Source organism: Hetaerina americana, unplaced genomic scaffold (assembly GCF_022747635.1).
Source record: "Hetaerina americana unplaced genomic scaffold, ioHetAmer1.1.p SCAF_7, whole genome shotgun sequence".
NCBI classification, from domain to species: Eukaryota; Metazoa; Arthropoda; class Insecta; order Odonata; family Calopterygidae; genus Hetaerina; species Hetaerina americana.
Window position 1 is genome coordinate 16304132 of NW_027287316.1, and position 26909 is coordinate 16331040.

Below are 26909 nucleotides of genomic sequence, written 5' to 3' on the forward strand. Positions count from 1 at the left end.
CAAAATGGCGTCTAATTATTTTATTTTAAGGACACTCCCTATGTGATCTCGACCTTGCAAGTAGACCGCTGGCGCCATCCATTTTGACGCATGCGCGCAGCTAAATTATGTGGAGTCGTTTGGCAATCATGACCCACATGAAAACAGTGTTTACAAACAAAAATTCTTGTTAAATGTTGTAAATAAAGCTCAAAGAATTTCAATTTCATGTCAAACATGCCGTATTTTTCGTGGAGATAGTGTAAAGGATCGCATCAACCATGAAATTCAAGCCACTTTTAAAGTGACGCTAGTAGAACATTGGTATTGGAACCCAGTATGAAGGAAATGGTAGGAGGCTGTTGTGTTTGTTCGGATGAAAGAGGATGGACAGAGAACCCGTTAGTGTATTGTGATGGTTCAGGCTGTACAGTTGCAGTACATCAAGGTGAGTCAGAGGAGCGCCGGGAGCAAACATTGTCTGTACACATTGTCTATGTTAGCCACTAGCCGTGAGTTTTATCCTTGTGATATAAAGTGCATAATAAGTGCTACGTGTGCATATTTGCTCGAATTTTAGCGTTCCGATGGGTTTCAATATTAATCGTGTGTGTAGACATCATTTTTTGGGGCCCATATTTGGTTAACGAAGGCTTTTTTTCAGCTTGCTATGGCATAGTCACCGTTCCAACAGGACCGTGGTACTGTCGAAAGTGTGAGTCTCAGGAGAGGGCAGCACGAGTGGTGAGTTCATAGTAGTATTTTAAAAATTGACATTATATAAATAATCAATAATAAAACGATTAGAATCATCACTTTTATCAAAATTTCCCCTTAATATATTTTTATGTGTGTATATTTATATTTCGTCATTCATCGAACTTGTGAAGACCCCCTCTGAGAATTGTCAACAGCATCTTGCTTACTTGTGTATATGTGTTATCCAATCGTCACAACAGTATTTCTGCTTAACAAACGAAAAATTATTAGACTATTGCCAAATTTTATGCAGTTTCATTGATTTGAGTGCCTGCCATCCTCAATGAAACCTCCTGTTTTTATTGTAACTGATGAAAATGCATGTAAGTTCTGTTGGTCAAAGGCCTTCTAACAGAGATTTATAGAGCTGATGCGGAGTAGCCAAAAGCTTGCTGTCTTTTTAGTCCCATTGGGATTGTGTCTTTTACTTTTGTTATTTTGATTTTTGGTAATATCGGAGCAGTCTTGTTTTGGTTAATGTTTTGTGATTTCTGTATTCATTATATGCAATTTATGACTAACCTCTAAAATGCTTTTAGTACTATGGAGTTTTATGCCAATTTGAAAATATGGGGCTTAAAGCATGCCTTATGATACAGCTGACAACCTATATTGTTTATTACCTCTGTATGTAGTGACAAGTTCTTTTTCTGTACATTTTCCATTTTAGGAAAATTCTGTGAGATGTATTTAAAATTTTGCCTTTTCTCTTTTGTTTTTGCATTAATGCCCACATTTGAAAATATCAATGCATAACTTGAATTAACTAATGCATTTTTTCTCCCTTTTTATCCTTGTCCTTATGAACGATTGCCCAGCAGCGATGTGAGCTTTGTCCGAGCAAGGATGGAGCCCTCAAGCGCACTGATAACAGTGGATGGGCTCATGTAGTTTGTGCTTTGTATATACCAGAAGTTCGATTTGGTAATGTTACTACAATGGAACCAATTCTTCTGCAGCATGTCCCCAATGAGAGATTCAACAAGGTAAGATCATTGTATGGAAGCATTAAATAATTCATAACTTTGTAGAATGCATGTCTGCAATAAAAGAAAAACTAATTCCTCTTAGACCTGGATAATTTCACTATTTAGTCACTGAGGAAACTAATCATGAAGTAATCAAATTTTTTATTCATCGTTTTTGAGAAATCCTTATTTTTTAAATAAGAAGCATAGTGAGGTAATGGTTGAAAAAAAGATGGAGACAAAATGATACAATTGGATTTGGTGCCTTTTTAGTTTTTTCGTTATAATTTAGACGTTTTTTAAATTTTTATTCCTTGCAACTAAACCTTTAAAATTATTAAACTTTTGGATTATCCATTATTTCGTGCATAACCTAAAAGATTTATTGTATCATGCTAAATGTTTCATTCTTTTTGTAAATTTGTGGCTTTGTTTCCAATAAGTGACAATAGTACCTATTAATGACTGGTAAATACAGGCACAGCCATTGTTCTTTACATGAAGAATAGTTCTGAAAGCATTGACTATTATACAAAAACATTCAAAGAGAGATATTAAGGTATTCAGAATAACATTTCTACGAAATAGGTATTTTTGATATTTGCTTTTTAAATTTAAAGGGAGCAAGTTGGTAATTTTTTTGTAAGTCATAAATGATAAATGATGAGGATCATCCAGTGATGACTATATAGGAGGGTAATCCCAGAATTACCGGACCCAACCAAGAAACAAAAATTTTGGAAAAAAATGTATTTATTTTTCAACATAATCCCCTTTCAGCTCTATACGCTTATCCCAGCGATGCTCGATAAGTTCGATACCCTTTTTATAATATGAACTTTCTTCCCCCTCAAAATAGCCATTGACATCAATTCTTCATGGTTGGAAAATCTTTGACCACCGAGCCATTTTTTCAAGTTTGTGAACAGAAAATAATCCAAGGGGGCTAGATCTGGCAAATAGGGTGCATGAGGTAGCAAGTCAAACTTTAATTCATGAATTTTGGCTATTGCAATAGGGATTTGTTAGCTGGTGCATTGTCTTGATGAAATAACACTTTCTTTGTAGCCAAATGCGGCCGCTTTTGCTTGATTTCTTCGCTCAAAGGTTGCGATAAGTTCGCATAATACTCGCTGTTGATAGTTTTTACCTTTTTCAAGATAGTCAATGAAAATTATCCCATGCACATCCCAAAAAACCGGTGCCATGACTTTGCCTGCAGTTGAAATGGTCTTCGCCTTCTTTGGAGCCAGTTCTCCCTTATGAATCCATTGTTTTGATTGTTCTTTTGTTTTGGGTGTGAAGTAATGGACCCATGTTTCATCCATGGTTATGAAACTGCGCAAAATTTCTGCTTTGGTGCTGTGAAACTTTGCTAAACACTCGATTGAAACATCTTCCCGACCCTGGTTTTGCTCAAGTGTGAGCACCCATCTTGCACACAGCTTCCTCATGTACAAATTATCAGTTAATATGCGATGAACGGCTCTTTTAGTAATGCCTACTGTCTGCTAGCTGTCGCACCTTCAGTTAATGATCATCCAGAATCGCTTTGTGGATTTTCTTCACCGTTTCTGGAGTTGTCACCTCATTTGGTCGACCAATACGATGCTCGTCTTGACAGCTTGTATGACCTCGTTTAAACTGCTACCCAATATTTCACTGTTGTACACAAAGGAGAAAACTCACCCAGAGTAGAGTCCAGTTCAGCTTATTTATTGGTTGGGCTGAGGCCTTTCAAATAAAAGTATTGTATCACATAACGATGACCAATTTTCTCCATTTTCACAAATTCACTGAAAACTTTCGCTATTGATGGCTGCCAAGCAAATGCTAAACAACGTAGCATCTTAAAACTTGAAACATATGCTTTATAGATTGCATACTTTGTGATACAGTAATATTTTTCAAACAATTACAGCCATCACTAGGTCAGGCCGGGTACTGATGGGCCTTCCCATGTATACTGTTCTGTTTATTTTCTTATTTTGCATTAGAGTGTTGGTTATGCGTGTTATGTTTTGTGATGTGAGACATTAAAATGAATTATGAAGGTAGAGTTGAAGAACAAACAATTAGATTAATTAAAGATACTCATTGAGATTCTGCATGGCTGTGTTTTCATTGTAATTTTATTACTGAAGTTAAAGTTGTCATGTCTGCAATCATTTCCATTGGTAATCAAACTGTTGGTGGGTGATGGATGGTCCTAAACAACTGTTATGTAATACATTTTGCGTTACTTTATTTAGTTCACCCCTATATCTATATCTTCCTTCTTCAGTTCATCCTACTTCCTGACTGCCTTCTTGGTGTCCAGTAAGCTTATATTTTTCCTTCCTCTTTCCTTACCCTCTTACCTAACTTTGTCCCTTTTGTTGTTACCCTTAATGTCCTGTAACTTCTCAAAATTTACTTCAGGCTCTTCCTGTTTTCTTTGGATGTCACTAGCATCTGTCTATCCTCTTCTACTATTTTTTATTCTTCGTCACTAGTCTTCCTCTCTGTGAACTCTACTTTTACCCTATTTCTCCTAATCCACATCCCAAAAGCCTCCAATCTGTGCTCATTCCCTTGGCAGTAAGGCCATACCAATTTTCAAATTCACTCATACTGCACTCCCTGTCTATCTTTACTAAACATTACCCTGGTCTTTAACTTAGCACAATCATTTCTTTGGCCTCTACTATAATCCACCCATTGCAATATAAGCTGGTCAACTAGCTTAGTAAATGGGTTTTAGAATAGCTTGTCACAATTTGTCCACGTTTTCAAATGAAAAACTAATGGAAGTATCTCAATTACTGGTATTTCACTGTGTGAAGTCACATTTTAAATTAGATGGTAGACCAAAGGGGTGTCTTAGGCAAGTGATTATTACGCAGTGAAATTCTTTCATTCATGTGCATACCAGCAAGGGTGATTCTGCTAAAGTTACAGTCTCAGAATTTCCTACTGTGTCTTTGACTTCATTTGAGGCAAGTGTCTGTGTGTTTGAATTTTGAGTCTGTCTGCAGGATCTGTAATTAGGGACTTGTTCCCCATCCTCAAGAAAGTTCCTAAAAGTTTCTCCACATAAGTCCCCAAAATGACTTCACATTTTCAGCATGAAGATAGTGTTATTTACTGCAGTATTGTGCCTTTCTAGGGTCTTTTCTTGACCATCTGAGAATATACAGGGTTTTTGTTTTGAGGAAGGTGCTGAAAGTGATTGTGATTTTGAACATTTTTCTCTTGATAACATATGCTGCAGTCCATTGATTTTACCATCAATGGAAAAGAAAATGAATTTGTTATAATGTTGTTACTTGAAGGAATTAAGAACATACTAAATTTGTTATTTTTCATAAAGACTATTCTCCAGGTATTGTGTCCAAGCAGGTACCTGAGCTCTTGAATGAAAACACTGACCAGAGTCACACCTGGCGAAGATCCAGTGATCGATCTGAGAACTCATTTATTATCTCCTCTGGAAGATTGCTGACTATTGCCATCTGCATTCAGGTCATTGAGACTACATGGGGTTATAAAAATGTGTAAGAAAAGGATTCCATTAAGACCAGTACCATTTGAAACTTCATCGACTTGATAGCACACCTAATTGCCTCTGACCATTCACAGGATTTTTCATAAAACTCTGCTTTTTTTGTGGTATAATACGCCAATCCACCTTATGTGAAATGGATCTAATGGTTAGCTTTGATGTTATATCTCTTCATGAATGTTCCTATTTGAGAATCCTTGGACTAGATTAATATATTTACCAACATGGGCTTGCTAAATGATAATCAAAATTTTGATGAATTCTGAGTGAAGAATTCACATTTCCTGAGTAATGCTCATTTTTCTAAGCAAAAAGGAGTAGGGGTGGGTTCACCCCTTGTCTCCAGTCATGGCCATTATCTTCCAGGAGAATTTCGAGAGGAAAGCTATTGGGAGAGTAGCTGAAAAAACATTGCTATAACTAGATGTTTGGCTGATGCATATGTGAGTTGTACAAGAGTAACCTTTCTGAAAAATGTGCAAAAGCTGAAAAAAGGATGTGAGCAGCATAAATAATGTCATTAAGTTCACAATGGAGACAGGAAAGGAAGGGAAACTGGTGCCTTTAGACATGTTAGTTTCAAGAAAAAGGTATAGTATTCCTGGAAACTCAAATGTATAGGAAACCCCACAGGGTATTCTTTCCCTGCTGATTCTTCCAAGCCCTCTTCCCTGGCTGTGGTTTTGCTAGAAAACAGATGTAATCTGGTTAATCCTTTCATGTGCATCACCAAGCACTGCTGTTCTATTCATTAGGTGAGGTGTTAGGTAAAAACGCTTGCATTGTGGGAAAGCAGTTAATTAGTGAATAACACTTCTAACTAGTTTAATAATAAAAACTTGCCTGTTTCACAAATGGCATATTCAAAATTTGTTCCCAGAAGTGGAGACAAAATAAAAAACAGAAATAATCATACATACAAAACACTTAATATTGTAGACATTAAACATTTCATTCAAAACCATCATATTTAATAGAAAAACCAATAATCCTTCTTAATCTGGCTACTTTAAGCCAAGTTCACTTGCGAATCTTTTAAACTTTGGTCCATAGAGTCCCTTTGTAAGAACATCAACTTATTATTATAAGGTAATCTACCAGTCAAGGTAGGCTTTTGGATGGACACAGTTACCAAATAAATATATTTTTTTGGTGACTCCTAACAAAGCACAATCCAGAAACCTACTTTATATCAGGTCCTTCTTCATCTCTGATGACTTCCTTCATCCTGTTCAACATCCCTATCCTGTTCCTGCCCTTTCCTCGTTTGCCTAACATTCTCCCCTCTATTACAGTCTTCAACATCCCACTGCCGATCAATATGCCCTTGATCCATTTTTCCTGCCTCCTTATTTCTCCCAACAAACCCCTCCTCGTCCACCATACCAAGTACTTCCTCATTTGTTTTCCTTTCTGTCCATTTCACCTTCCTTATTCTTCACACCCACGTCTCAAAAGCCTCAAATCTACTTCTATCCTCCTGCTTCAAATATAAAAATTTGGCTCATATTTAGTCATATGTCATTGCTCTACAATTTGTCAGCGACAGAATGGAATTGAATGCCAATGTATTTTGACCTTTGATTATCTATAGTGTGGAGCAAGTCTTTCTGCCCCCTGAATCTCATGGCATAAAGAACACTATCATTGTCACCGAACAACTCCTGAATTAAACTCTTCAAGCGAATGGCCTCCTTACAGCCCTCATCTAAGGCCATGTACTCAGCCTTTGTGCTTGAAAGAGCAACAGTCCTTAGTAAAGGAGATAACTTCAGGCGTCACTTTGTGGAATCGATACATATTGCAAAAGAAACACTTGGTTTTTCCACATAAAATTTTATGTGGAAAAACCAAGTGTTTCTTTTGCAACAGTCCTTAGGTTTTTTGCACATGTTTAGCAGTCCTCCAGTGGCTCAAACTGACTTGGCAGGCTGCACAAATCGGTTGTATTAGGTATTAGATTGTCACCTCTCCAAGGTCCAGTGTCTTGAACCTCTTCTCAAGGTTTGCCTGTATATTGTCTTTCTAAAACTTATTTGACCTTGAAAGAAAATCATTTTTGTAAATAGCGCTAATAATTATGTCCTCATTGTTAATTTTGTAATAAATACATGGCTCCATCTTTGATTGTACCAGTCCCCCTTCCTAAAGAGATGTATCAAGTCTTGTTCAATTGCCTGGAAGCTTGCTCGAGGCCATAAGTAACCATTTTATGTAGGCTTACCTTGTCCTCTTTTTCCTCCAACCTTCAGACCTCTCCATTTACAATCTTCCAAATCGCATTTGAAAAAGGCTGATATCACATCAACCATCAAATTCCAAGTCTTTTTACCGCCTAAGAAAAGAGTAGTGCACTTCTTTGTGTCCATGCTCCACAACTTGCTGTTGACTCATTTCCTCAAAGAATGTAGCGTCCTTGGTAATTGATACATTTTCTTGGGGATTTAGTAGAATGTAAAATTCCTTGAGTCCATTTAATGCCCAGTTAAAATGCACTCATTACCCCTGGCGTCCCTGTACGCTCTCTTCTTATCTGGAGTGAAAACAAAACTTCTGCATGTAAAAATCCTTCAGTTGCCCCAAATCCATTTTCACTCTCCACCAGGTTAGTTCTGGGCTCATATTTCTCCCTGCTTTGTTGGTGTCTGACTTTTCAAAATATGGGTCTTTCTCAGCCTAGTATTTTTGTTCCAACCTGCCTTATGCAGCCTGTTCCTAGCCTTTTCAGCTATGGTCCTGTTGACCCTTATGACTACCCCTTTCTGTTGTAGTAGGTATGGTCCAGTCTTTCAATGCACAGTACTACAAAAAAAACCACATTTAACAACCTGAAGGTTGAAATGCAATGAAATAATTGACTTAGTAATTCCACACACTTTATTTTAAAAACACGACCCAGGTTTCGACGTTGAACGTCATCATCAGGTGGTCCTCATAGAAGCCTGCTGGCATATATACCTTCTGATCATAGGAGGGGGGGTTGGTCAGAGAGGGAGGTTGAAGGGGTAAAAAGGTTACAATATAGCTGGGAAGAAAAGAGAATTACATTTTTGATTAGAAGAGTGGTAGGTCTAGGAGTGGGGAATGGGATGGTTACAAAATTTCGTTGGCAAGTTCATCTTTCCAACAGACACATTTCAAAATTTCTAACTGCTCCAAAGCATTGAGCCTTTGACCTTTTTCTTCAAAATGATTAATTTTTGTCACAAAGTCATTGTTGTAGTCACTTTCGATGAGGTGCTTTGCAAAGAGGGATGTTATTTCTTATTTTTTAACCTGAAGGTTGGTTTGATAAGTGAAGGGTATGCTCAACTAGTACTAAGCTCAATGGCCTGTGAAATTCACACGTCAGAGTAGGGGTGTGGGGGTCAGTTCCTTTCATTGTGCTGCCTAGGGTTTTGCATGAAGATCTGATACCCGAAAAAATCATGCAGCTTGGGTGGAGCAGGTGCCCTGAAATGTCTTCAGAAATCAAGCCCTGTGATCAGTAGCCCATCCTTCTACCCTCTGGACTGGACCATTGCATCAGCTATTCCACAGTTTCTCAGAAAACTATCCATCTTCACATATCCTTGCCCATTATCTGTGCAATTGGTCTTTACTTATTTCTGGTCTGTTTTACAGGCTATAAAGTTGGCTGTCATCTAACTTTTTTTGGTGTAGCTAGTATGCTTTGGTGTTCCTAGTGAAATCATCTGCCAGAGTAAGTGTGTATTTTATTATCCCACTCCAACTATTTTCACTCATGGGTGTACAAACAGCTGTCTGTACTAATTCTAACTGATAGGATGTCCTTGTCTCACTATGTTGAAATACCATTCTTGGATGCATCCCCTTGTTGTGTGAAATTCATTATCAGTGAAATATCCTGTATTGGCATCACCATCAGCTGAAAGCTTCAGGAATTTTTGGCATATGCCGTAATCTTTGGTGCCATAAAATTCCATCCCGTCACTTTCCCTCAATGCTCCAACTTTGTCATACACTTTGCACCCATCTTGTGAAAAGGTAATGTTTGGACCCTTTTTCACCATTTTACTTAAAGAAAGTAGATATGTGCTTAGGTCAGGAGCATGAAGAACATTTTTTACTTCAGAAAATTCAAACTAACTCCATGAATTAATCTCATGGATATAGTTTCTATTGTCTCTGTATAAGCCCTATCAATATTAGCAACAGTAACTTCGAAAACACAAAGACTTCATCCATCCAGTTGTTTCTCATTTTAGTTTGTGACATAGACCCAGAATCAATGATCCAATCTCTCCATCTTGTTGCAGATATTGATAATAGAGCTAGGAGAACTGTTGCCATCTTTGCTTACTGCTTGGCCTTAATATGCTTTTCATTTGGCCTACCTGCAATGCCTTGTGCCTTCAGAATTCTTTATGCACTGGGACAAATATAAACTATCATTTTGTTGGTATAGCTGGCATCTGATTGCATCATAGTAGAGCAATAAGTATTCATTGTATATATTGACCATTTTTTTCATATCTAAAAATATAGTCATGAATATAGCCACAACTTATTTGTAGAGGAAATGGTAAAAATGGCTTCAGAAGAACTGGAGGCCGGAATGAAAATAAGTGGGGTATTCATAAAATTAGGACTAGATAAGGCAGCTCTAGTTAGCCAGTCAGCCAAGGGTTTACTGTCATTGTTAAGCGTGTGAGGCAATCAGTGCGATAGCCATGAGATGAGAATCAATATAAGAAAAACACAGGTTATCAGGTTTTCAAGAAAGTGGTAAGCTAAGTTTAAAAGTAAGATAGGAGGGCAACAAATAGATCAAATAGAACAGTTTATCATCATTCACTCATCATATCTATTTTCTATGCTTTAATTTTGTTGAATTCAGATGTTTGGTGATTTCTAGCAGGCTTGCCAAATATTCTGAAGGCCTTCTGCAGTTTCAATTATCCCTATATAATTGGCACTTAAAAATATAGCTATAGTTCTGTTTTACTTTCTTGTTGTAAGTGGACTCCGAATGTTCATATATAAATACATATTTGTTGTTACCAAGTGTGATTACTAAATTTTCCAATTTTAATGTGCACCCATAATAATATGCACCATTGCTTGCCCAAGGAAAATATGTTTATGCATCACCATGGATTTGTGCCTCATTTTGCTACCTTTCTGCTTCCATAGTCCCTGCCCTCTCCTTTTCTTGTGCTGTCTCTCTTTGTGGACGGCATCTCCCTTTCTTCATGTTTTATATTTACGAGAGTGGATCTTTATGTTGTTAGCTAAGGCAAATATTTTACATTTCTCCTATGAAGTATATGAACGTCATGTTGAGGAATAAAACAAACTTTGTAAAATTCACTGAAATTTATTAATACAGTACTCCTGTCCTCATCACATTTGTGACATCTTCTGGTGCAATTTGTTTTATGTTGTGCAAGGAAATGTGCCAATTTATGACTATATATATGTGAAGACTCAGAGAAAAAGATGGGGGAAGAGGTGAGAGGGATACTGGTCGTGGTTCCATGGAGGTTGGGGAGGGGGGTTGGGGTAGGAGGGTAAAGTGGATGAGTGAGTGTGTGGCTGTGAGTTGAGCGTGGTGCAATCAGTGGGATTGCATAGGTAGGGGAAGGAATTCCTGTTGGAGGTGCTGGGGAAGTAGTAAGATGGTAGAGGAATATTTGGGTTAAGGACAATTAATAGGGATCAGGATGGTGTGGTGGCCAACATACTGGCTCTCCACCCAGAGGGCTAGGGTTCAAATGCCGGCAGAGGCAGATATTTTTCAGAGGTATCTCGATCCTTATGAGGTGCTTTGAGGAGGGCACTTTGAGTGAGTATGCTGTCCATCGGATGGGACGTTAAGCTGCGGACCCCTTGGCGTCTTTCGTAAAAAGTTGGTCAATGCCAACGCCGGGTTTCCTCTTCACCCTTCATCCTTTCCTGTCCATCCCCTATGGCGCAAATGACCTCAGCTGTCGGTCGCATCCCCTAAATTCTGCTACAATGACTAGGACAACTAATATTTTAGTTTGAGGGGGAGATATCAAGGAAGGGGGTAGGGAAGAGAAATAGGTTTTGGTTGACCAGGTTCTCCTTTATGTGGCTCTTCTTGATCTCTAATTGCTCAGTTGTGTCCATCCTCTGTCTTTTTCTTGCCTTGTGTAGAATTTCTGGGATGGTGTGGTCACTTCTCCCAGGTGTTTGGCAAAGTGCAACTGGTCCCAATTCCCCTTCAGGTAGCTGCATTTATGCCCTTCAGCTCTTATTTTAAAGGTTCTTCCAGTCTGACCAATGTATGCGATGGTACAGATATTGCACTTTAATTTTTAGGTACCACTTTTCTCCATGTTATTTTATCTTTAGTACAATTCACTGAGGATCTCAGGGAGTTAGTATTGTGGAATAGTCCTTTGATATTATTCCCTTTCAGGAATTTTCAAGTTATCCTCTGTGATAACTCTTGTAGTATGTCATTTTGCACCTCCTTTTTGATTCTTTTGTCCACACTATGTTGTATAGAAGATTCTGAGATCTGAAGGAGTGTTTCTTCATGAGCATATTCTCAATCAACTATTGACTCTAGCCATTTTTTTGCTGCCATGTGTTGGATGGTTTCGAATTCCTGATTGAAATTTGTTTCAGATAATGGAGTTTTTAATAGCCAATTTAAGGGGAAATGAAAGGAAGCCATTTCTGAGAAAATTTTGGCATGGGCTGGAATGGATTTACATGATCCATGCAGGAAAATTTGCTAAAAACTACGAAGTTGTATCTCTTGTGGTGTGTGGAAACTGTGACATTAAGAAAATTCATGCTATTTTCGGTTCCTTTTTCACGAGTAAACTTGATACTGCTGTAAAATGAATTGAAAGATTTTTCTTTTGGTTCTGGTCCATCCTGAAATCAACAATATGTTGTGTGTGAACTCGAATGGAAAAGTTCCAAATTGGTGTAGAATTCTCGTGCACATTTGACATAGTTAGCCTGAAATCCTGGGATGGTTTTGCACAACTTGAGTCATGTATCATAACCATTCGATCTAAATCTGTAGTTTTTATGCCCAGTAACAAGAATTTTAGTATATAGGTGTCTCATTAAATTGTGAAATTTTCCCTCTTATGAATTGCTTCCACATATTTTGACCTAACTTTTAGTCTCGAATGCCTTAAAAGTAAGGGTAATTTTAGGATTCGAAAACCCAAAGTAATCCTTGATATTGTAGTTGTCATGTTTAATGTGCACTTTCTGATTTAAAACCAGTGCTGTAGCTGTAAAACTGTAGCTCTTTGCATGGTCAGTATATATCGTATTTTCCCATTGATAACCCATGCAATATCTGTACAAAAATGTTCAGGCGATCAAAAAAATGATGATTTGCGTTATGTGACGAAAATTGAAAAAATCCAAACATTTACATGCCTATGTTCACAATAATTTAGAGAAGAGTCTCTCAAAAATAAATTAGTCTGGAAGCATTCCTTTCTAATTGCATTCTATTTTATACAGATCTGCTGCTGTTACAGTTATTTCATCTCAATAAATTCATGAGAAAAAGAAGAAACGTATAATTTCTATACTTCATTTATTCTAATACAGAGTACTTCATGTATACGTAGAGTATGTCGTATTATATACACGTACGTATAAATATATGATAGGATAGGTAGATCACTCAAATCCAAGAAATTCATCACCTTAATCACAATTAAATGAATTAAGTGCATTTATTATCTCTTAGGCACATCACCGAGTTCACTATCCAAAGTTAACTCTTCCTCATCTTCTAGCCCTGGCGTTGAAATATTGCCTGAAGCATGTTCAAATCCATTGTTTACACAAGTCACTCCACAAGATACCCTGTCAATTTTCCAGGATCCACCTGCTTATTTCTTCATAAGACACTTTTAATCCTTCCCGATTCTGTGTAGCCTTTCGTACCAGACATCCTCCACTTTTCCAAACTAGAAGGTAACTTTGATTTAAAAGATTTATTAATGGATACATCCTGGCAGCCTCGCGACTTCCTTTTCCTTTTGCAAAATTGATGACTTCTAGCTTAAACATTGCTGTATACTGTTTTCTTTTCCATGGGTAATTTTCTTGAGAAAATTCTAAATGACAGAAGCTTGCCTCAATTCAGATTTGAAACAATCACTATGTAAGCGGCACTTTTATAGAACTTGGAGGGTGTCTAGAACAACTGGGAGCCGATACTAACAAAGCAAAGTAAAGCGAACAAAACAAAAGAAAATTCTATTTCATTCACTCTCTTATTTTTTTATATTTGATTTGCTGAAAGTTAATTTCGATATCAAATTAAAGGGCCCACAAACCCATATCTCGTTTTGACTTACAAATCATGCCAAAAAAGCAATAAGGTGGCATATTGTGTTGGCTTCTAATATTGTTTATCTTTTATCCTTCGGTTTTTTGCAGTTAATGTCAATCACCTGGCTCTAATCTTCTGTGTACTTACGGTAGATATAGCCACAGGCAATAATGATTTCATCTATTCATTGGTTGTGACCTTTTTTTAGTTAATGGATATAGGCATTTTTACGCGTAATATGTGCAATATTTACGTGCATATATAATATTTAAGTGCAGATACGTACATTTATACAGATGCGTGGCATCTATACAAATTCATGACAAATACAAAGGTCTGGGTGTGCATTATCGATGGGAAAATACAGTATTTTAATGTTTCCTAAGAAATGTTAAGACTACAGTCTGGATTATGGAGCCTTCATCAAAGTCAGTTGCTTGCCATATTTGATTTCAAGCAGTTAGACCACTTCTTATATTCTGAATTATTTTCTTATTCTGTAGTTTTTAATTATACTTAGAATTGAGATGTTTTTAAGTGTGGAGTCAGTCATGACCCTGCTTCATTTGTTCACTTGCAGAACTGCTACATCTGCGAAGAACAAGGAAGAGGAGGACGCGCAACTGTTGGTGCTTGCATGCAGTGCAACAAGTCCGGCTGCCGGCAGCAGTTCCACGTAACCTGTGCCCAGGCCCTTGGCTTGCTGTGTGAGGAAGCTGGGAACTATTTGGACAACGTGAAGTACTGTGGCTACTGCCAGCACCATTATTCGAAGCTGGTGAGGGGGAGCGGGGTGGGAGCAGCGCCCGCCAGGGGGGGAGGGAGAGCCAAAGGGGTATGCCGGCCATGCCTAGTGCCTAGCCTCCTTACCTCTTCCATTTCCTAACAATCTCCTCCCACCCATGCACCTCATTTGACTAGTTGTCCAAGTCTACTTTAAGACCAGTTGTTTGATAATTTGTCCAGGATTGTTGTAGATGCTATGGTTGGTAGGTGAGAGTAAATGTCATTCTCAAGCTAGGAAAAGGTGTATTCCTTGCAAAATAGTTTGTTTTCTAACTGTTAGGATGATCAAAGGAATTTATGTAAAGGATTTTGTGAAATAATTGGTAATCCCCTTGTGAACTTTGTTGACCATTTATTATTTAGGCTTCAGCAAAATAATTGTGCAATCAGAATGAATCTATTTATCCTAAGGGAACTTTCAGATGAAGTTGACTCTTCCCCATTTGAGAAATGAGAGCCTTAAAGCAAAAATAAGAATCTTTGAAGGTTGATGTTTATTTAAGAGAGGACAATGATGTAACAGTTTCATGATTTTAAAATGAATGTACAGTAGAATCTCTATGAAGGACTGTAGTGGAGCTTGGTTAGTAATTTTTACAGGGGATGCAACATGTTCCATGTAATTTTTTTAAATTGTTGCCAAAGTGTTAAAACAGAAAACACTGCATGGAAACATGAAAGTTTTAATAGCTTTCTTCAAAAACAAATAACATGGCATTGCCAATGTACCTTGATTTACTAATCAAAAGAGAAGATTGTATCGCCAAGTCATTAAATCTTTTCTTTTGTCCTTAGAAACTTAGAGTTGTCCTTAGAAAACTGACTGGCAATCAAGTATGAAAATTAGATAATGCCAATGGCACTTAAAAATAAAATTTCTCGTGTGATATCATTCAGTGATTATTATGTCTATATTATTATATCATTGGTAATTGATATTTATCAAAATTTGAAGCAATTTACTGCCAGACTCATTTGACGTGAATTTTGAACTGCTGATGTTTGTGCATATATGCCAGATTTTTCTGCATAATTACAAGGCGTGGAAACTGCAAATATGTAATCAGCTGGTACATATTTTAATTTGGCAACATTTGTGCAAATCATCCTATGGAAAGTGACCTGGAAGACTTTGTGTATCATCTGTGCCAGATAAATTTTTACATAACCCCTCAAATTTACTGCATGTATTGACTCCCAAGTTTTCTACATTTTCACCTTTCTGAAATGGAGGTTCTACTGTATTTTCATATGTAAATACAATGTATTTCAGTCCAAGTTGCATATTTAATTTCTTAATTCTATACAAAAATATATTATCTTGGAGATAGTGAAGCTAGACAGCTTGGCACTATGTTAATTCATCATTTAAAGTAATAGTAATTTGGACATGGTCATTAGTAAAATTAATCTAAGGTCATGTGACTCAAAAATGTTAGATGATCTTTTGTGTTTACTCAATAACTAATATTATTTTGATTTTCTTTATTAATAACATCATGTTATTATAGAGCAAATCAAACATGCTCTATTCTGATACAACCAGATTAGCCCAGCTGGTGAGTGTATGGCACTGACCTTGCTGGCATATGAAGGATCCATGCTGCTTCCAGGAATTACCGTCGTATAGGTGTGTTGATGGACAGCTGTTTCGCCCCCAGCCCTGGAGGCATCTTCAGGTCAAAGTGATGTGCGTCGCAATTATTTCCGAGACTCATGAGAGAAGCGATGGAATTAATGAAGAATCCCAACAATGTCAACCCTCAGGATGGCTACACCCTGACTTCCACATGGAAAAGGGTGATTGCTATTTGCCGCTAAGAAAGAGCCAATCAGAGAGCTCCGGGCCAGTCAGCATCTCCTATATATAGCAGCCAAATCGTGACGCAAATCACTTCGACCCGAAGGCACCTCCAGGACGGGGTGAAAAAAATAGCTGTCCATAAACACACCTACACAATGGTAATTCCTGTAAGCAGCATCAATCCTTCATCTGATAGACTTCGGGGAAGCCTAAGGGTAAACATGCTTTCATATATTTTTGCTGAAATAAGTGGCTGGATAGGCAAGTCATCATTTTTTTACATTTCCCAGCCAAATATTTTCCATGACTATGAATTCTATACAGAATTGTTCCCTGTGTTGCTAAAGCCATGAAAGGAAACAAACTCTTTGACTGTTTACAATATTTTTTTTCTTGACCTTCTGGTGACAATGGAAGTTTTAAAGACTTCAATCTAGTCCACCATTAGCTAAATTTGTATCTCGCTCATGGTTGATAATGGAAAAGACTTTTGTCGATATCTGATAATTTATACAAATAAGCCTTTGAACTCCCAGAATTCTCTGCATGTCATTCGTTAGCTGGTTAGAATGTTGGGAAAGAAAGTGGTCAGAGTCCTAAGTTGTTTTGAAGACCTATTGGATGTAGCAAAAGTACATTGTAAATAATATCATTTGAGCACCAATACGTATTTTTCAAATGTCATCACTCTTCTCACATTTCCATGAATTAAGCATGAATTGTTAGTTTTCAAAATTTTTGTGATTCTCTCATAGTGATATGTAGTAAAATCATTCCTTTTTAATGGATTTTATTTATTTTATTGTTATAAAACTATATTATCATTCAATCTGCTTCTGAGCTAACAAGCTTAGCATTTTGACTCCTGGTTATCCTTGTTTGTATGCCTTTTGTGCCCTTGTCCAAAAATTAATCAAGAGTGGACCACCCTATTTTGTTTTGTGCATACATTTTTTATTGGGAATAATTCCAATTACATTATGTGTTGTCTTGATGAGAGAAAAGGTTACATGGTAGGAAAATATAAAATAGATTTCATGAATAATAAAATAAAGTGCTATTAATTTTTTTTAAATTATTTTTTGTTGAGTGCTGACTTCATTTATGTGGTATATTTCCTTATCAAGTTTTTTCTTTGTTTTGTCGTTAAAGACTTGTAAATTAATCGACACACATTAATCTAATTGTAAGGAAAAATATAATATATAATGAAACATAATTAACTGTTTTAGTGGCAAACCCTTTTAGCCATCCAATCTATTAGACTTAATGATTATGTGCAAAATGCTGCTGGCCAATAGCAAGATATTTATTCAGTGTTATTTAGTTGTGTTTTTTCTCTACGTTATTTTTGTGAATTTTTTTACGATTTCAAGTCAAAAAATAACAAATAATGCATTAACATATTCTCTAGAATCTGTTTCTTATCTCCTCTACACATTGCTGAGCAAATACTTAGGGGTTAATTATTATAAAGAATTTTCAGAGTTTATTATACTCATGGATTCAGTAATAGTTTATAGGATTGAGCTCTGTATTGCAGTTTATCGTGAAGTTTTTAACATAATGCTTATTTGGGGGAGCTTTAGCAATTTCCTTAGCTTACTAGAAGTGCTCGTATATTGATTGCTGATACGGAAATGTTACCCCGTTTATGCTGTAAAATGTGAACACTAATTAATATGACCTAAATGTCCTTGATTGATGTTAACTGTTCTAAAATTTTGCTTCCCTAGAAATTTTATAAAACATTTAATTTCAATTCATGTAGATGCAAAATTCCCCTCCAAATTAAATTGAAAAAGAAAGAAAATCATTTGGTATTGTTTTTCTTGGTCTTGCCTGGACTTGCCTGATATGTTGCTTCCATTTCCAATCTATACATCTTCAATTGATGGACAACTTTCAACGTCGAATGAAAACTGGTTTAGTTTATCTAAAGCAGTTTGTTCCTTTTTCATTCCATTATCACCCATATCCCCTGGGGCACCTTTCAAACACCCATCCCAGCATGTGCCGTGCCCTGGACTGCATGATTGCAGACTGCCTGCTGCCAAAATATGCTTGCTATTAATCATAATAGATGATCTGTTGCGATGCAGATGAATCATCTGCAGTCTGAATGTTTTTAATTTTGCTTTGTGTGTGTTTTTGCAAAGCATAAGTTCTCATATATGATGCATAATAAAAATGGTCTACACTTAGGCATTCACATGATTATTGATTTGCTTTGGTTTTAAGATGCCTCTGTTGCCATATTTTTGCTGTCAGTAAAATGAATTCTAATTCCAAGGTTGATAAAGGATTTTGGATGCCATTTGGTCAGATAAGAGAACTTATGCAAATTTTGTCATTTTTATGCTTGAAAAAATTTATGTATATTTTCATCAACAATTAAATCTTTGGTGAATTTGTTTGCTGCATAATATTTGTTTGAAGTACTCTGGTATTTGTTATTATTTATGTTGCTTTAAAATGCTTTGCTTAGTCATGTTGGAATGGCTCTCTTGCCGGTTTTTATTGTGTAATCAACTTATTGGCAATATAATATTAAGTCCATGAATATATGTCCTCTGTGATACAAGAGGTGGACAAGTAATTTAAACTAAGTACATCAAATTCTATTGCAGAAATGCTTGTTTATAATTCATGAATTAAAGCATTTCATATGAATCTTAATTGCAAATTAACTATAATGTCATTCCATTGTCTTTTGCTTTGAAATATATATTTCTATATGAAATCATAAGTCTATGTTCCATTATACTTAATTAGTTGATATTGTGATTTTCATGTGATAGAAGTGATTCATATTTAATGGATAGAGGACAAAAGTTTTGTTTTTTCTTCTTTATCTTGGAAAGGCACTTGATGGGAGTAAGTAATAATGAATACAATCCTGGAACTAAAAAATATGCATGATATAAATTAAATATGAATATTCATTTTCAGTTATTGACCATAATTTATGAATGATAACCATAAAATATATGTGTATTGTCTTAATACCTTTATAAATTATCCTTTTTTATCATATCATTATTGATTTTACCTACGGATGATAATTTGTGTACATTATTTTATAGGGTGTATATTTATTATAGTCATAATATGCCTGCATTGTAAGTTTTGTACTATTCTTTAAAACTGTGAATTGAATAGGTAATTGTTCAAGTTTGTATGTCATGCTTAACATGTTCATGGTAATGAGTAAAGTTATGAGCATATGTCATCATTGAAGCATGCTGTCACAATGTCTTCTTTCAATCAGAAATTTCTTTTGTTGAAAACTCAAGTTCATTGAGCAATAGCTCTCTTGAGTTCAATTGCAGACTGTTCCAGCGCAATCATAGGGAATCATAAGCTCTGGATTCATGACAATTATTTAGTCTTTATCAGGATACCATTGAAACTGTTATAGGATTCCTGCTTACATATTTGCTCTATGTATATTGTTGCGGCAGTGACAGTAAAACTTCGCTGTGATACTTTCTAAGAGGCTTACGCTCGATGAGGGTAGTGTGTTGTGCAAATCTGTATTGGAGGAATCACATGGAATGAATGCGTTACATTGAATAAATGTGAAAAGAATACAGCTCAGGGGTTTTAAAAAATAATATGATAGCCCAGCTTCCTTGAAATAAGAAGAAAAATATCTAATAATATACCGTTACATATGTTCTAGCTGGAGCACCAGCCCTAATATTAGGCCAAAGTTTTTTTTCCGCCTTAATGGTTCTTATGATATATTCATTTACATCTCATTGTGGTGCTAACACTTGGTTCATGTGCCATTTCATCAAAGAGTATAGATGCTCACCGTTTTTGGGATTTTCTTTTTGTATCCTCACTTGGAAGCTGGTAGAGTTGCAATTTACTTGCAGCAAGTTCAGTTATATTGGCGGATGAAAGGGAATATAGAATTTACCGTACTGTCTCAAAGAACTGACACATGTAAGTGTTTTGGCTAAATGCTCTATGCATTGGTTTTGTTTGTGTTGGGAGAAATCCAAAGGATGCAGGATAAGAGACTTTGGAGCATTTTGATAGGTGGTAATATGTAGAAGACCATAATAGTGGGCACGTTAGGCAAATGGACGGAAAATGATAGGCATTTGGGAAGGTTTTAAGAGAGGTGGAATGTTTGTGTAGTTGAAGAGGGGTTTGTTTTAGTTTGGGGTCAGGTTTTGTCTTGGGCGAGGCTATTTGCTGGGATATTGAGGTTGTGACCATTGTAAACGTAACTTTAACCATAGAATACCAAATTATGTTGGCTCAGGACAGCTGCATTGTAATGTAGTATATTAATGATAATGCTGAAAGGCATTTATGCATGCATGATATGCATCTGGAAATCAAATTTAAAATTGAATTTCTCCAAAAGATTTGGAGGGAACCATCATATTTCTACAACTTCAGTTGCTTCAATAGTTGGCAAGCTTGCTAAAATGGTGGACATGTGAACAGTTTTTCTTTACTAAAAGGTCATTCCAAATTAGTTCATCTAGGATATGTAAACTTTGATTTTGAGGACATGTGGTGTGTAGCATATGGCTGTTGTTTTTGAACAATTTCAGGTTCACCAGAACATTACTTTCTGTGTTAAACAGCTTAAGAAATAAGCGGGAAAGATACAGCTAAAACGTGATAAATCTTTTGTTTGGAAAGGATATTAGTTGTATAATAAAAGTCTTATATATCCGGGAATGTTCATGCTGAAGTAATAATTACAAAAAGGACCATGATCTATGGAAGAAGGACAAAAGAAATCACCATATTTCCCCACCCATAGGACTCACTTTTTCACTTCAAAGTGTGCTCTAAGACCAGCCTGTGTCTTATGGGTCAGGGGATACACGGGCATAACTGCAACCTAAAAGCACAAGCCGATTTGTCAGAAACATACATACTGTTACGTATTTATTCATGCATCACTGCAGGAAAATATTTACTGTGAAAATACATATGCATTCTTGAATTATGCTTCGGAACACGGAAACAAGGCAGCCGAATGGCATTTTAGCCCAGTGATGACAAATTTCCAGGATTCTTGTATGAATAAATGTTGATATAGGTATTGCTGCTAATTTTTAATGTAACAGTTCAATTTTCTTTGTATTAAGTGTTAACATCATAGTAATTTGATCTTTTCTGTCTTATCCATGTATTTTTCATAGATTATGACCTGAAAAAATAGGGTGTATCTAATGGGCCGGAAAATACTGTTTATAAAAATGAGAATTAAAAAAAGTTAGAGGAAATGAAAAAATTTTTTGGGAAGTAAACTAACCGGAGGGGATAGCAAAACTGCAAAAATATTATTCTGATGAATGTGGAATTTCAAAAGCTGTTCTAAAACAACAACACACCTTCTTGGTTACTAATTGTCATTATAAATGGATTCATTCTTATTATTTCGCCTTTGGCTCTCTTTATTGTTTTTCTAGCTGGATTGACATGGAGTGGCCCTATAAGTAATTAGTCAGCATGCATTCAGATAGTGGTTTGTAGCTGGTGGAAATGAGGCAAAATAAGTGGATTAAAATGATGCCATGCACATTAAAAACCTAAATTAATGGTTCCTAGAAAATTATTCAATAGATATGAACAGAGATGATCGAGGTCTCAAATAGACCATCTATTTAAAGCTATAATAACAAATTCTTTTAAACATGACAATGAAATACAAGATATCGCATTGTTCAATCCTTCATGACATTTTGTGGGCTTCTAATTTTTTATTCAAGTGATGCCCTATTCAAGAAGTAAGCCTAGAACTACATTTTCCTGGTAGAATTGTTTCTTTATGCAATTGAAATATGTAGAATGTTGAAAATATACTCATATTTCAGGCAAACTAAAAACATCATAAAATTTACAAACTGTTTAGATGAGGAAAATAATGAGTAGACTTCCATTTAACCTTGACTGTGCCATTGGAAACATACTGTAACACAGTGCTGGCGTTAATATTAATTGGCGTTAATAGACTCTTTGACTTCACTGTGGAGTAACGATCACGTAGATTAAACCTTGTAGGGATTAAGGGAAAATTATTTAAATAGTCAGTCTTGAAAAGCTGTAAGAAGCTCAATTTTTTCCCTCCATTCAGTTATAATGAAATTCCACATAATTGCAAATGTGAAATTTGCATGGAATGGTAGGTGCTAAGCATTTTTGTGCAAACCTCAAGCCTCACTGGGTTAGGAACCACTATCTCTATTAGAGCATGCCAGTATTCTCTTGTGTGACTCAGATTGCCTGGTAGCGATGACAATGGAATGGTTTTGTGCTCAGTGGTTAACATGGCTTGGTCGTTTCAGAAGAAAGGAGGCAACGTGAAGACCATCCCACCCTACAAACCCATTCCCCCAGAGAATGCCTCGCCCGAGTCATCCCCTGAAAAGTTCAACCCATCCCTCCACCACCATTCCCAGCCCCCCCAGCAGCATCATTTACCCCCATCATCATCGTCATCCTCCACGTCGTCATCCTCATCCTCTCATCACCATACTTCACTCGACTCGGGGAGACCTCCGAAGAGGAAGGGCAGCAAGGGTTCATCATCTGTGTATGCCACTCCCACCATCGGCGTCCAGGGGAGCAATAGCAGCACCACGGGTAGCAGTCTGCCTGGCACTGGTTCAACCAGCACCACACCGGTCAGTTCTGGAGTGAGATCGAGCGTTTCCAAGGCACCCGGATCCCATCCGGCCAGCACAGGAGGGTCAACGGAAACATCGCCCACTGTGGATAGTCTTGGTGGGGGAGGTGACTCATCAGCAAAGGCAGCCACCCAGGTGACGTCGGCCAGTGCCACTCCAACGTCGACTCGTGATAATCCCTCGGCAAAGTTCACCACCTCCAATTTCACAGAGACGGTTGTGACGCAGAGTGAGAGCATATTTGGAGCGGTGGCTGCAGCAGCTGCGGCCATTGGTGTGTCCTCTGCCGCTCCGGCGGTTGATTCGCAGCAGATAAGGGCCAAGAAGAGGAGGGGTGGTGGAGCGCACACGCCAACTGGCTCGATTCCATCTGATTCGGAGCCCTCCTCTTCGTCCACCATGTCAGGGATCACAGCTGGAACTCCTACTGCTGAATCTGGTACCACGGAAGGCATTGCTATGGCTGTGGTTGCTTCTGAACCTCAGGAGGCAGAAAGGAAGTACCCAAAAATTGAGGGTGGTTCTGTGGTGGGGGCTTCACTTGCCGACCAGAGTGGGGCCACGGGCAGTGGGGCATCGACAATGGCCAATGTTGCGGGCTCACATGTGGGAGTGATTGCTGGGCCTGGACCCGAGGTGGTTTACTCAAGTGGGACGGTATCGGCAGTGGTTTCAACACCAACCGTGGCTCAATCTACCCGTGCACCCCCTACTGTGGTGGTGGCATCATCTGGTACTCCATCATCTCTCTCACCATCAGGGTTACTTGCTTCTGCGGGGACTTCCAGTGAAGATAGGAATGGGGCTTCCATCGACCCTGGAAAAAAATCAAGGTTGGTCATGTAGATTTAACTGAATGAATTTTGCTGAAGTTTTAACTAGCAGAAATGTAAGACTGCGTACAACTTAATCATTGTTTTTGATGGTATCAATTTTTTTTCAATGAAACACTCTCGAACAGTCAGCCTTGGTATTGATGGTATCATTTGCTGTACCATATTTTACTCTACTCTAGTTTGTGAGCCAAGGTCGGTTGACTTCTGGTTATTTTTTGGAATACGGGAGTATGCAGTTGATGAAACTACTTACAACATATTTCATTGGTCATGGACTAGTCTGTTTATAAATTACAGGACAACACTGTCGTGCTATAAATAATTTGGTAAGACTGTGCCTCAGTCGATCAGTAATTATTCAATATAACTTGCATCAAGGCAACCATACAGAAATGTCACTGAATAAAAAAAATTAGAATTCACAGGTATTGAGTTGTATCACAATTATTCCGTACTATCATGAGAAAATAAGATGATTAAAATGAAAGAATACCTGTGCAATTTTTATTGTGGTTTTAAGAAAAACATTAAACACATAATAATTTTTCTTCTCCATAAGCAATACTGGTGTTCTTGAATGATTTTGTAAATGGTTTATTACAGCTATTACAAATTCATGATTGTTTGTTATTTTTTGTGCTAGGGCACAGGTGACACCTTTTTTCTACTTTTAGCAGTCTCCATACTTCCTGTTCTTAAACAATCCTCTTTTAGACACTACTTAAACAGCTATCTCAGGTTTATTTTTTTGTCAAGGCTTTACAAGTCAGTTTAGATTCTGTCAACAATTTTTGTGCTCAACTGATATAAATTTACAATTATCGGTTGTTATAAGGTTTATTTGAATGATTGCATTTGCTGAGTTAGGGTGTATATTTAAAATTTAACTAGGTATGGCATTCTACAGTCCACCTGGGAAAATAATTTGATGCAGTATTTATGGGGCTTGTTAGGTAAGTACTGATGGCATTAGCAGGGTCCCCTAAATGAAATAAGTCATTTGTAAATTGTCAAGTACTCAAAAACAGTGTATGCCTGTGTATATTTTTGTCCAATTAATGTTAGTTATTTGCGCATCAGCAATAATTTTTCTAACTTCTTTCTTTCGTTCTTGTAAGAGGTGTTTGTAAAATTAATACCTCTCATGTGTGGTCATTGAAAAAGCTGGCGGGCCATCTTTGTTCTACAGATGTTCAAAATTTCAATAATCTGCCCTATAAACTACCCACGTAGGTAGAAGATCAAGTAATGTTTTAATTGTTTGAATTGCGATTTCCGTCAAACCTCTCTCAATTTTAAAAAGGAAAAATTAGTGCACAGAACTTAAAGTTCAAAAATGTGATCATTAAAAAGAAATGAAAATGCCTTTACTAGAATTTTAACATGGCCAGCCATTAGTCGGACCCCAGGAACATGAGAAATAATGTCTTTTTGTCAAAGTTACAAACTGGGCTCTTTCTAAAATTAAAATTTTTTGCTCTAAGAATAAATTTATTTCTTCCCCTGGTTCTGTTAACTCATATTCTAAGGATGTGCAGAGGTGTAGCTCGGGCCTCTTCATATTCAGAATCTCCACCAAAGAATGAATTATTCTCATTCTGTCTTATAAGTTCAGTCAGTGTCCCATTATCAGTATAAAAATGATCAGTCATCTTGGACGGGGAAGAATATTTATTTATTAGAAAACTTATTGAAAAAATATGTAATTTATGGATCAAAATCTATAAATATCAGTGCAGGGTTGCCCATTATAACCGTTGCTGTTCAACCTGTATGCAGAGGAAATGATCAAAGAGGCATGGGAAGAACTCGAGGTAGTAATGAAAGTAGGCGGGGAATTCGTAAAATCAGTTAGGTTTGCTGATGACCAAGCTTTAGTTTGTCAGTCAGCCAAGGGGCTGCCAGCATTGCTGAGTGAATTGGAAATTCAGTGGCAGGTATGGGATGAGAATCAATATTAATAAAACAAAGGTTATGCGATTTTCTAGAAAGAAAAAGGCCAAGCTTAACATTAAAATAGGAGGGCAAAAACTAGAGCAGGTAGAACAGTTTACGTATCTCGGTAGTGTTTTGGACCAACACGGTCAAAGTAGTAGGGACATAAGGAGAAGAATTGCGCTAGGCAAAGAGGCTTTCACAAGGAGGAGGGAGTTGATGACAGGGACTTTGAGTAAGGATGTTAAGAAAAGACTCGTAAAAACTTTGATATGGAGCGTAGCTATGTACGGAAACGTGGTCATTGAAGCAGGAGGATAGACGTAGATTGGAGGCTTTTGAAATGTGGGTGTGGAGAAGAATGGAGAAGGTGAAATGGACAGAGAAGAAAACAAACGAGGAAGTACTTGGTATGGTGGGCGAAGAGAGGGGTTTGTTGGGAGCAATCCTATGGAGGCAGGAAAAGTGGATGAAGGGGGTGTTGACCGGCAGTGGGATGTTGAAGACTGTGATAGAGGGTAGGATGTTGGGCAAAAGAGGAAAGGGAAGTAACAGGATAGGGATGTTGGACGGGATGAAGGGAGGAAGAAAGTACTCAGAGATGAAGAGGGACCTGATATAGAGTAGGATGATGGATTTTGTTTTGTTAGGAATCACAAAATATTTATTTTCTAGCTGTGTCCATCCAAAAACCTACCTTAACCGGTAGATTACCTTAAAAAAAAAATATCAGTGACGTGTGGGTATGGATATTTTTAAGAGATCTAATAAGTTAATGATAGAAAAACTATTGGGGGCTTTGGATTATGATACTAAACTTCATATTAATTTATTTGCTTTTTGTCCGGTGACAAGCTAAGTATGTCTCACATGGACAAAATGAAAATAAAAAGATTAGAGTTCTTTGAATTTGCAAGTACAGCAAACAAAATTGTAAATACTATCCATGAAATTTGGTATCACCATGTAGAGACAGTAAATGAAGTTATAAGATAAACTTGCCTATGATGTAAGATTTCTGAAGGAGCATCTAAATGGACTGAATTATCTGGGTTTATACTAGCCTGTCCAATAAATACGCAAACTGGGGCCATAAAAACTTTATTTTGCATAATTTAGTCCACATCGATTTTGACCCCTTCAAGGTACTCTCCATTCATTGCTATGCACTTATTCAATCTTCTTTTCCATTGTTTGAAGCACTCTTGGAAGTCCTTGGCAGTTAAGCTTTTTAGTTTTCTTGTCGTTTCATGCTTCATTGTGTCCGCATCTTCTCATTGACATCCCCTCATCAGAGTTTTGCATTTTGGAATCAGGAAAAAGTC

At 37.1% G+C, this 26909-nt stretch overlaps 1 protein-coding gene across 4 annotated transcripts in view; it reads left to right on the top strand.

Annotated features, from left to right (window-relative positions):
- The first annotated feature begins 128 nt into the window (after nt 1-128).
- The window catches only part of LOC139696161 (protein AF-10-like), a 46506-nt gene continuing 19725 nt past the window's right edge, over nt 129-26909 (top strand). For 2 of the 4 annotated variants that reach the window (XM_071594779.1, XM_071594782.1), the window contains exons 1-5: nt 129-427; nt 644-723; nt 1557-1724; nt 14139-14336; nt 22472-23646. In XM_071594779.1, the coding sequence (XP_071450880.1) occupies nt 319-427; nt 644-723; nt 1557-1724; nt 14139-14336; nt 22472-23646 (1730 nt within the window). In that variant the 5' untranslated portion in view covers nt 129-318. The remainder of the gene's footprint in view (nt 428-643; nt 724-1556; nt 1725-14138; nt 14337-22471; nt 23647-26909) is intronic. The other 2 variants (XM_071594781.1, XM_071594780.1) reach the window with 2 other exon arrangements.